Here is a 12582-nt window from a genome sequence, read left to right on the forward strand (position 1 = left end):
CCCATATTCTTATATTGACTCATTTTCCAAACTATCTGAAGGAAATCTCCCTGAACGGGAAGAATTTAAAAATTTGTTGACGAACAAAGAATGTAAAGCAGAAGATTATCAACATGCTAAAAAAGTATGGGAAAAATTTAATTGTAAAACATTGTTAGAATATATAGAATTGTATGTTAAAAGTGATACACTCATTTTAGCAGACATTTTTGAAAATTTCAGAAAAATTTGCAAAAGCATTTATGGTTTGGATCCCTGCCATTATTATACAGCACCTGGTTTATCTTGGGACGCCATGTTGAAATCAACAAAAATACGTTTAGAACTTATAACTGATGTTGATATGTATAGTATGGTAAAAACTGTCATTAGAGGAGGGCTTGTTCAATGTTCATTAAGACATTCTGTGGCCAATAATAAGTACATGAGTGATTATGACAGAACAAAGTCATCACAATATCTAATGTACTTGGATGCAAATAATTTATATGGATGGGCAATGTCGCAATACCTACCATATTCAGATTTTGTTTGGTTAAGCAATGAGGAAATAAATTCTCTTAATATAAATTGTATTGAAGATGAGTCCAGTGAGGGTTATATTTTGGAAGTGGATTTAGATTATCCTACTGGACTACATGATCTACATAATGATTTACCTTTCTGTCCTCAAAATAAAGTAATTCCTCCCATGAGGAATGAAAAATTAATAGCAGATCTAACTAATAAGAGAAATTATTCTATACATTATAGAGTTTTGAAACAGTGTATAGAGAATGGTATGATTTTGAAAAAAATCCATAGAGTTATAAAATTTAAACAGGCTCCATGGTTAAAGTCATATATCGACTTAAATACTTTTCATAGGACTAGAGCGACAAATGCATTCGAAAAAGATTTCTTCAAGTTACTAAATAATGCAGTTTATGGCAAGACCATGGAGAATGTAGAAAAAAGAAAGAATGTGTACATAGTAACACAGTGGGAATCGGTTAGAAGAAATCATAGGGAAGCAAGAGCTCATATTGCTCAATTGAATTTTCATAGTCTGTCTAGGTTTGGAGATGATATGTTTGCCGTTCAACTTAAACGAGTTAACATTAAATGTAATAAACCGATGTACTTAGGTTTTAGTGTATTAGAACTATCCAAATGGAAAATGTATGAATTTCACTATGGCTATATGAAACCCAAATTTAATACTAGACTTCATTTAAATTACATGGATACAGATTCATTTATATATACCATTAAAACAGAAGATTTCTATAAGGATATCTCAAATGATGTACTTCAACGTTTTGATACTTCAGATTATAACCCTCAAAATAAATTTAATTTACCAATTGTAAATAAAAAAGTTTTGGGAATGATGAAGGATGAAAACTGTGGAGTAATTATGAGAGAATTTGTAGGTTTAAGGGCGAAAATGTACTCAATTAGGAATGAAGATAATGGAGAAATTAAAAAATCCAAGGGTGTGAAAAAAATGGCATTAGATAGAATAACATTAATCGACTACAAAAAGTGTTTATATTCCAAAAATGTGTACAGTGATTCAATGTATACATTTCGAACGTACCGACATCAAATATATACACAAAAAATAAAAAAAGTAGTTTTAAGTCACAATGATGACAAGAGATACATAAAGTTCGATGGTATTCAGACATATGCTTGGGGGCATTATAAGTTAAAAGAGAGTGATTTTGAAATAGATGATATTGCAGAATATTTAATAGAGGACACTTCTAATGTAGAATCAAACATTAATGAATGGTATAATGACGGAAATGACCAAATTTTTTTAGATATAAATTCAAATAATTTAAATGTAGATAATAATTATTTATTGTCTGATGATGACGATGAAATGTTTATGGAGTTGAAATATTAGAATAAAATAATAAAAATAAAAAATAAAAAAATAAAACACATGTGATATTATTTAATAATTTATGTATTTATTTAAATTTTACTTTTTAACAAATTTATTTATTGTTCTATAATTTTAAGTTTAAAAATAATGTTGTTAAATAAACCTATAATTGAAAATATTGAAATTAATACATTTTATTCATTGCGTTAAACAATTTTTTTGACTGAAGCTGTAAGGGGTGAGTATTCGATTAAACGATCATGTATGAGTAAACAGTATGCAGATGTATTGGCCTCTACTATTTTATCTGTAGAAAACTCAACTTTTATATCAATTGGGCCTGTTGTGACTGCTTCATTTTGATGACTAACATCAATCACGATTATAGGTGCTTTTTCCTTAAATTCTTCAGCTGAGAGGAGTGGTTGAGCCTCCCTCATATAAAAATTTTGTTGAAATTTAACATACATATCATATAGAATGGCAAAACGTTGATTATCAAATTTAACATTTAAGTCATCATAGGGATATGAGTCTGAATTTAAATGTACTTTAATATTGTTAAGATTTGAATGGGTAAGCTTATTGTTATGTTTAAAAGCAATTAGTACAAAACGTGGACGTTCCCTGTTTGCAGCTAGTTTCACATTCCAAATATGATTTTGTGATGCTGATAGTTGAGGATGATAGTGGCAATCCCAACTACGAAATGCTATTGGCAACACATTTCCACTATTAATAATTTTTATTGTGTTCAGTTTAGCATAATCCGAAAGTTTTACATGCGGAATTCTCCAACTAATATTTTGAATTGTAATTTTTGGTTTTTCAGTAGTTTGATTAGAATTTACAATATTATCATCATTTTTGGTACGTAATAATATTAATTCATGTTTACAATTCAACATAATTTTATTATAATCCTCAGCAAATCCTAATAATGATTTAAGCGGGACATAAAAGTTGAAAAATCCTTCACCAACATCGATGTCTTTGTCATAAGACCAGCTTGCATTCCCCATCATAATACTTTCGCTGTCATTTAGGGATAGATAATTTTTAATTGTGCTAGAAACACCCAAATGTCGAGTGCGATCTATTTCGACGCCATTAAGCTCATAACGAATCTCCTCAAATAAATTGGGTACAAAATTATTTTTCAATTTAAAGTTTTTCGATTTTAGACCACTTGTAGCATCTAACACAGTACCTTCAATATACAAAAATCTTTCACTCGGTAAAACATATAAATCTTGATTTTGTATTGAAATGCGAATTTCATCATTATTATTAAATGATTGAATATATGGTGTATATGTATGATAATCTTTTTTTATAATTCTTTCATCCATCATTGGTTTTTCTAAAACATTAATTATGTCAGTCATTATTCTTTAAAATAAAATTCAAGGATTTTAGGAATTTTTTATTAGCTTCGGTCAGTTTTGATGCGTTTAAGGTTGTTCTTGCTGATTCAATGTTCAACACACTAATGTCTCTCCTCATTCTAACAACAACGTTTTTATTATATATAATCATTATTGTTTGGGTCGTAAATGAAGGCGAAGAGTAATATTTTCACCACGAAAATTTATAAACTCACTATTTTGATCTACAATAGTGACTGTGATAGAACTGACCTCCTTGGTGTTTAGTGGTAAATAGATTAAGTTTCGTGGAATTTCATCCATTTTATATCCTGGGGAAACATTTATTCCAAATTCATGAATTGTATGTGCCCTTTCTCCATTTATATAAGATCCAACAGCGATATTACAATCGAGACGTATTGTATTCACTTTAAGAATATTTACGGGCAGTTCGGAGAGATAATTGGAACCCCCATTTAAAGTTTTTTTGTTAAAGCCCATTAACTGTCCAATTGTTCTTTTTTTATTGAAATATATTGAATCATGAGAAGTAGCTATTTCAACTCTCATTGTATTGTTGTTGGCTTCTATTTTAATAGATTTATCACCATTAGTCAAATGCTCATATTCACTTTCTAAATAATCTGCAATATCTTCCAGCTCATAGGAACCAATAGGAATTTCAATAATGTTATCCCCAATATGAAACAAATTATTATCCTCATCGACATTGGGTATGCTATTATATGTATGAAAATCTATAAGTGAGCATTCATAATCCTCTTCCAATGCTATGGGTGGAAAATAATTTGCAGTTAAAATTGACGAGTTTCCGTTCAAAGTTAATGTAATAGACATATTGAATACTAAAAATGGAATGAATAAAAACATATATTTTTTTTTTTGTTTTAAAATATATTTTCTTTATTTATAAACTTAATAGATACATGAATTTATTACAATATTTCGTTTTTATTAATCCAAGAGTTGTGATCATTTGAAAATCCCAACCATTTAACAAATGCACGATTATTTTTTATTCTTATAACCTTTTCCACAAGATAAGTATTCGGATATCTGGTTGATAGTAGCTCCTGCTCATAGAATCCACCTTTAATAGGATTTCCCATATAGTCTTCTAAAATATATGTCGTTGGATATGTAATTTGAATATGATTTATTTTAAATATTTCTGTTGTCCAATTTGGAGTATACCCTTTTTCAAAACAATGTTTATATTTGCTGATGCGTACATTGTCACCAATATTAAACTTGTTTTTCTTAAATATTTTTATATGGTTATAAACGGTATTTAATAATAATTTTTCATTAGAAGGATTTACGTCAATAGGAGCCATTTTGATAACTCGATGGATTTTTTTATTATAATCACTAATTAGTTTTTCATACAAATCAACCCAATGATATGAACCATTATAACTGAATTCTTTCCACATCATACCTTTCAGAGTTCTGTTAAATCGTTCTACAACTGAGGCTTTCATAATGCTGTAAGTAGAATAGTGATTAATTTTATATTTTGTAATTAGATTTTTGAATAAGTTGTTGAAAAATTCTTTTCCATCATCTGTTTGCAAATTTTTTGGTCTACGGCCTAAATTAAATATGTCATTCATAGCATTTGTAACATCTAGAGCCGTTTTAGATTTTAGTGGTCGAATCCAAGCAAATTTTGAAAAGGTATCGATGACTGTTAATAAATACTTAAATCCTTTATTATATGTGGAGTAATTTCCCATTTCAACTAAATCTGCTTGCCATAAATCATCCATGCCCTTCATTATTACTCTCCGTCGTTTAAAATTTTTTCTTGCTTGGGAATGAAGCTCAATAACCAACTCTCGTTTTTCATCCATTCTTGAATTATATTAATATTTTATTTTATATTTCTTTTTTATTGGAATTGTACTGCTTGGCGGTTCACTTTTTGTAATTATTGACGTAAAAACAAAATTTTCCAGTCTTTGTACTTTATCTAACAGCGTTTCGATCTGTTCACTAAAATGTAATTTTAAAGACATCTCTCTATGAGATATCATATTTTGTATTGAATTATCAATATTATCAAGTTTTCCATCAAGTTTTTTATATTCTTGTTTATTCAATGTTGTTAAATCTTGTTGCAATTGTCTGATTTCTGTTCCCAAGTAATGTTTATTAACAGCGTCTTTTTCTTGTGTAGGAAACGAAACATTTGTGATCCTTTTGTTTTGAACATTAATGTTATTATTTTTATCCAACACAAGTCCAACAATTTGATGAATTTTTCTTTTATTTTTTTCATTTTTTATAAAATCGTTTTGACTTTTTGAGTGATGACCAAACTTATCAACAGGCATATTTTGTTATCATTTCACTATTTATTTAGGTTTATTTCTTTCTATACAATAATATTTGCTTCTTGCAATTCCTCTAAAATTGAATTAATTTCATTGCGATGATTATTGTGTCCCGCGCCTTCCGATGCAACCAATAGTCTAAGTCGATCTACTAATTCATTTGGATCGTTCCAGTATATATAGTTTGGTCTTTCATTATTGACTTTCATAAGCATTCCGTTTCCTTTATGTGTTTGTGATCTTCATGATCTTTTTGGTGTTACTGAAATTTCATCCTTAAACAATTTTTTTATAATAGTGTTATACTTTTTGCTTTTAGTGCCCTTAATTTGATTTTTGAAATTATATTGTCTTTTGTGCGCATTGGTTTTAATCAAAATATTTTTATAAATATCTAACTCATATGGTTCATAATTTGTTGGTTCTTTATGAAACAATAATTCAACCAAGCCTGGTGTAATGGCCCAATTTTGATTTCCAATGATAATTTTTTCTTCGTTTATTTCAATATCACTATTACCAAACTTCCAAACATTATGTGAGTTTTTATGTGGACCATATGTTGTATCAAGCAATTTATTTTTCTGCAATAATGATAAGTCAATAACATTCGATGAATTATTAGCTGAATTAAATGTCGAATCTACACTGATTGTATCGTTACTGCTTTCATCATCTTTAAGTTGTATGTCTTTCTTAGGGGTACTCGTTTCTACTTTAGACAACATATTATTGAAATCGAAGGAATTGTTTTGAGTGTAAATATTTTCTGCCTTAGGTTTATCATACTGAGTGTTGTTATTTTTCACAAGTTCTTTTAATGGTTCAGTTATTGGCTTAAATGTTTTTTCTAATCTCTCATCGTTTTCAGCCTCACCAACTTTTAAACTTCTATATTTTTTTTTTAAAACAGATCGAGTCTTTATTAATTCTTTAAGTAGTTGTTCATTCATGTTAATATAGATCTAGGAGATCAATACCATTGCTTGCAAGTTAATAACAGTAATAATGGTGAAACTGTTTTGCACATTCTTTTTATTCAACTATTATCAGCTTTGGATCAACTCATGAACAGCTTTCAACAGCTCATGAACGCCTTTGAACAGCTCATGAACAGCTCATGAACAGCTTTGAACAGCTTTGAACAGCTCATGAACAGCTTTGAACAGCTTTCAACAGCTCATGAACGGCTTTGAACAGCTCATGAACAGCTTTGAACAGCTCATGAACAGCTTTGAACAGCTCATGAACAGCTCATGAACAGCTTTCAACAGCTCATGAACAGCTTTCAACAGCTTTCAACAGCTCATGAACAGCTTTTATAATTGAATAAAGTTATCAAAGAATTTTCTATATCTCCCACCATTCATCTCATTATCTTTGCTAATAACTAAAAAGCCGAATTTGTCTTGCCAACATTCACGACACATATCATAAAATTTTTCAAATGCCATATCTGTTCCAACGTGATCATTATAAACGTGACGCATATTTAATTCATCCTGTTTGAACATAATTATCATATTTGCGTTGTCTCGAATCAAATGTTTAGGAATTCTTGTATATGTTTGACATAAGTAAAAAGAATCAACATTTCTGTGGCGACCCATACAAAAATATGATCGTATATTATTTTGTTTCTCACAAGCAACATCATCGAATATCATTAGTGAATTATTTTTGGCTTCATCAGGCGGTATAACACTCTCATTATCACTAAATGTAAAATATCCCATCCCTGTTATAGGTGCCATGAGTTTTTCCAAGTACTGATATTTTGGTTGATAGAGCGATTTTGAATATAAATATATGTTCTCAAATTTTAGACCATTCGGACTTTCAATGAGACTAAGCATAACATTAGTCTTCCCACAATTAGATGGACCAACAATTAGAGCCCTAATGCTGTTCGGTAATAAACTACTATGACGTAGTTTTGTATTTGCATCAGTAGAAAAGTCCATGTTTCTCACGGAAATATTTTTGTCTTGTTTTATTAAACGCATTTTGATAACTAATCAATTTTGTTTGTTTGTCAAAGTATATATAAGATGTTACACATTAATATTTTATTCATTTCAGAAAAAGTTATGAAAGGACAAGGTATATTAAATAATTTAATCGACCTTTTACCAATAGAGCTTCATGTACCCGGATATCAATTTTGCGGACCAGGAACAAAATTAAAAAAACGTTTAGCTAGAGGAGATAAAGGCATTAATCCATTAGATGCTGCTTGTAAAGAACATGATATAGCTTATTCGCAAAGTAATGATTCAACAGAACGCAGTCAAGCTGACAAAGTATTAACTGAAAGAGCTTGGGAACGAGTTTTAGCGAAAGATAGTAGTATTGGTGAAAAGACAAGTGCATATATAGTGACCAATGCAATGAAGACAAAAACAAAACTTGGTATGGGACTCCAAAACAAAAAACTGCTCTGCAATAAAAAACTGTTTTTGAAAACTATTAAAACTGCTACCAATATGTTGAAGAAAGAGAAACCTCAGGATATACAAGATGCTATTAAAATCGCTCACAAAGTTATTAATAAATCATTTAAAGGAAATAAACATAATGTCATTGTTCCACGGATTATAACACTTCCCAAAACTGGTGGATTCTTACCACTTATTCCAATTCTAACTGCACTTGGAGCATTAGGCAGTATAACTTCGGGAGCTACATCAATTGCAAAAGCTGTTACCTCTGCTAAAAATGCTAAGAAAAAGTTAGATGAATCTACACGTCACAATAAAGCAATGGAATCTATTGCCATGGAAAAAGGACTATATCTTAAACCATACAAGAGAGGTTATGGTATAATTTGTAAAAATTCAAAAAACTATTAAATATGCTACCCAACAGACCACTCACAGATGCAGATATCATGAAGTTTGCTAATAGAAATATTCATAATTTTAGAGGCGTTTTTATGCGAGATATTCTTCCAAAACGATCTAAACAAGCAGAGTGTGGAATAGTTAATTTGGATTCTTCAACTGGTAGTGGCACTCATTGGGTAGCATATTATAAAAACAATAATGATTTGGAATATTTTGATAGTTTTGGAAATTTACAACCACCGTTGGAAATCATAAAATATTTGGGTAAAAACATCAAATACAATCATGAGCGAAAACAACAATATAATACATTTAATTGTGGACACTTGTGTTTAGAATTTCTATATAAAAAAAATAAAAATAAATAAATACAAAAAAAAAATTCTTTTAAAAAGTGTTTTTTATTTAATTTTCATATGGTATAAAAGTATTTTGATAATAAATAATATTTTTTTATTAAGTCTTCAACCATTTTCTTTTGCTTTTCAAAGTTTATTTCATATCGTTCAGGAATCACTTCAGCATCTTCTTGTAAGCAACTTATAAGTCCGCATTTATAATGTAGTATATCATCATTTTTTTCACGTTCATCTATTAACTTTAGAAAATGTTTGATTAATTCCACATGCTCTAAAAAAATACATCCATCAAAATCCTTTAAAAATTGTATAATAGTTATGCGAGACATCATTTCAAAACAGCTATGCTAATAAGAATAGTAAATTTTAAAATTTGTTCTATCTTTATATAAAGAAATAAATTAAAAAACTAAAATTTTTTTGTTTTATATATTTTTAATTATTTCTATTATTATAATTATTATTATTATTTTATAAAATACTATATTCTAATAGAAAATTAATGTTTCGCCTTTTTACTACTTTCCCAGCCAAAGTAGGGTTGTGCGTTGGGGATAAACATCAGATCATCATCATCTGCTTCTATCGAATTTCCATATTCAGCAATCTCTTCTAATTCTATGATATAGTTCCCAGTTATTATATCCGTCTTTTTGCTCAGCAGAAATTGCTCCTCAGAGGTCCCCTCAATAGCAGCATCTTCCAAAGCGTTATATCTTTTTGGAAGGTATAGCATCCACTCCTCTAATTCCGCTATCACAACATTTCCGTACTTGTTGTTATGGCGAAACATCCGAAGAACCTTATATGGCTTACCAGTTTCAATGTCCTTTACGGAGCAGTATTGTTTGCTCCTCAATTTATTAAAGGCGGCTACAATATCCCTGTTCGTCATTCTGGAGGTCATATTTCTTTTTATTTGCAATTGAATGTTTGACTTCTACTGAATAGTTACTGTTTTAAAACACTGTATTTATACATATTTGTTTAAAATATTTAGAAAAAATGTATTATAAGTATGTTGTGATATGAGGATACACTCTATTCTTTCTTTATTTTCTACAATAACAACGGATACAATATACATAATCTTTCTTTAAAACAATTGTGCCGGATGTCTGACTCAATTCTAGACATAAAACCAAACAATATGTGGTGATGTTGTCGTCTATAATTCCAGACAAGTATATCTTATTTTCTACAATCACAACGGTTACTGTATAAAAGGATTCTTAAAATAAAGCGGGAATTTGTCGCCGCCTTTAGAATTCAAAAATTATCAGTTTACAAAATGTGTTCTATTACAAGGCCGGATGCATTCAAATATTAAGAAACTAGATTTTTAGCATTTTCTATTGGCTTCTTCTATCAGCATGAAAATTATGAAATAGTAGATTTTTATTTCTTTGTTTTTAAAGTTTATTTGAAAACTATAAATTACCCTTCTGTTATCATTTTTCTACATATTTTTCTTAAATCTATTATTTCTAAGTCAAATTTATAAAAAAACAAGTAAGAGTGCTATATTCGGCTGTGCCGAATCTTATATACCCTTCACCAAATTATACTTCAAAATTTTAAATATTTTTAGGTAAACAAAATTTATTTTTTTTTCCAGTTGTTTTTTGCATTTTTTGGAAAAAAAAATTTTTCGATTGTTATTAAATTTTTTTTTTTAAATTTAAAAATTTTTTTTTTAAAATTAAAAAAATTTTTTTTGTTTTTTCAATTTTTTAAAAAAAAAAAAAAAAATTCGGGTTCAAAATTTTTTTCCCGATTTTGACCCATTGTAGGTCCAACTTACTATGGTCTTATATACGTCGTTGCAAATATCTTTGAAATATCTATCATTAGATATCCATATTGTCTATATTAATGTCTTAGTAATCCAGATATAGGTAAAAAAATAGGTCAAAAATCGAGGTTGTCTTGGTTTTTTCCTCATATCTCAGCCATTTGTGGACCGATTTTGCTGATTTTAAATAGCAAAATTCTCGAAAGCATGTCTGACAGAATTATTGAAGATTTGGATCCCGAAGATATCTGGGGTCTTCAGAAAACTGATTTCAACAGACAGACAGACGGACAGACAGACAGACAGACAGACGGACATGGCTATTATTTCTAAGTCAAATTTATAAAAAAACAAGTAAGAGTGCTATATTCGGCTGTGCCGAATCTTATATACCCTTCACCAAATTATACTTCAAAATTTTAAATATTTTTAGGTAAACAAAATTTATTTTTTTTTCCAGTTGTTTTTTGCATTTTTTGGAAAAAAAAATTTTTCGATTGTTATTAAATTTTTTTTTTTAAATTTAAAATTTTTTTTTTTAAAATTTAAAAAATTTTTTTTTGTTTTTTCAATTTTTTAAAAAAAAAAAAAAAAATTCGGGTTCAAAATTTTTTTCCCGATTTTGACCCATTGTAGGTCCAACTTACTATGGTCTTATATACGTCGTTGCAAATATCTTTGAAATATCTATCATTAGATATCCATATTGTCTATATTAATGTCTTAGTAATCCAGATATAGGTAAAACAAGTAAGAGTGCTATATTCGGCTGTGCCGAATCTTATATACCCTTCACCAAATTATACTTCAAAATTTTAAATATTTTTAGGTAAACAAAATTTAATTTTTTTTTAGTTGTTTTTTTCATTTTTTGGAAAAAAAATTATTATAAATTTTTTTTTTTTAAATTTAAATTTAAATTTTTTTTTTTTAAAATTTTAAAAAATTTTTTTTCGTTTTTAAAAATTTTTTTTTGAAAAAAAAAATTCGGGTTAAAAATTTTTTTTCCCGATTTTGACCCATTGTAGGTCCAACTTAATATGGTCTTATATACGTCGTTGCAAATGTCTTTGAAATACCTATCATTAGATATCCATATTGTCTATATTAATGTCTTAGTAATCCAGATATAGGTCAAAAATTGGTCAAAAATCGAGGTTGTCTTGGTTTTTTCCTCATATCTCAGCCATTTGTGGACCGATTTTGCTGATTTTAAATAGCAAAATTCTCGAAAGCATGTCTGACAGAATTATTGAAGATTTGGATCCCGAAGATATCTGGGGTCTTCAGAAAACTGATTTCAACAGACAGACAGACGGACAGACAGACAGACAGACAGACGGACATGGCTTAATCGACTCCGCTATCTATAAGGATCCAGAATATATATACTTTATAGGGTCGGAAATGAAAAATGTAGAAATTACAAACGGAATGACAAACTTATATATACCCTTCTCACGAAGCTGAAGGGTATAAAAATAGGTCAAAAATCGAGGTTGTCTTGGTTTTTTCCTCATATCTCAGCCATTTGTGGACCGATTTTGCTGATTTTAAATAGCAAAATTCTCGAAAGCATGTCTGACAGAATTATTGAAGATTTGGATCCCGAAGATATCTGGGGTCTTCAGAAAACTGATTTCAACAGACAGACGGACAGACAGACAGACAGACAGACAGACAGACAGACAGACGGACATGGCTTAATCGACTCCGCTATCTATAAGGATCCAGAATATATATACTTTATAGGGTCGGAAATGAAAAATGTAGAAATTACAAACGGAATGACAAACTTATATATACCCTTCTCACGAAGGTGAAGGGTATAAAAAGGACGGATGTGGTTTGTCTGATAAAAACCGATAAAATATTGCATTATTTTTAGAAATCAGAATATATTTAAAATTTTTCTCAAAGTATATTTTTAAAAACAACAAACATTTTTCAAAACAATGAAAAATAATTTTTTA

At 29.0% G+C, this 12582-nt stretch overlaps 1 protein-coding gene across 1 annotated transcript; it reads right to left on the bottom strand.

Moving 5' to 3' along the window:
- Positions 1–2085: 2085 nt before the first annotated feature.
- On the bottom strand, positions 2086–3267 carry LOC135963150 (uncharacterized). Its single transcript, XM_065514923.1, has one exon. It carries the CDS (start codon positions 3265–3267, stop codon positions 2086–2088), a length of 1182 nt encoding a protein of 393 aa, XP_065370995.1.
- Between the last annotated feature and the right edge of the window lie 9315 nt (positions 3268–12582).

Source organism: Calliphora vicina, unplaced genomic scaffold (assembly GCF_958450345.1).
Source record: "Calliphora vicina unplaced genomic scaffold, idCalVici1.1 scaffold_18, whole genome shotgun sequence".
NCBI classification, from domain to species: Eukaryota; Metazoa; Arthropoda; class Insecta; order Diptera; family Calliphoridae; genus Calliphora; species Calliphora vicina.

Coding starts and splice junctions, on each gene's coding strand:
- LOC135963150 (XM_065514923.1), bottom strand. CDS start 3,267: ATGACTGACATAATTAATGTTTTAGAAAAACCAATGATGGATGAAAGA.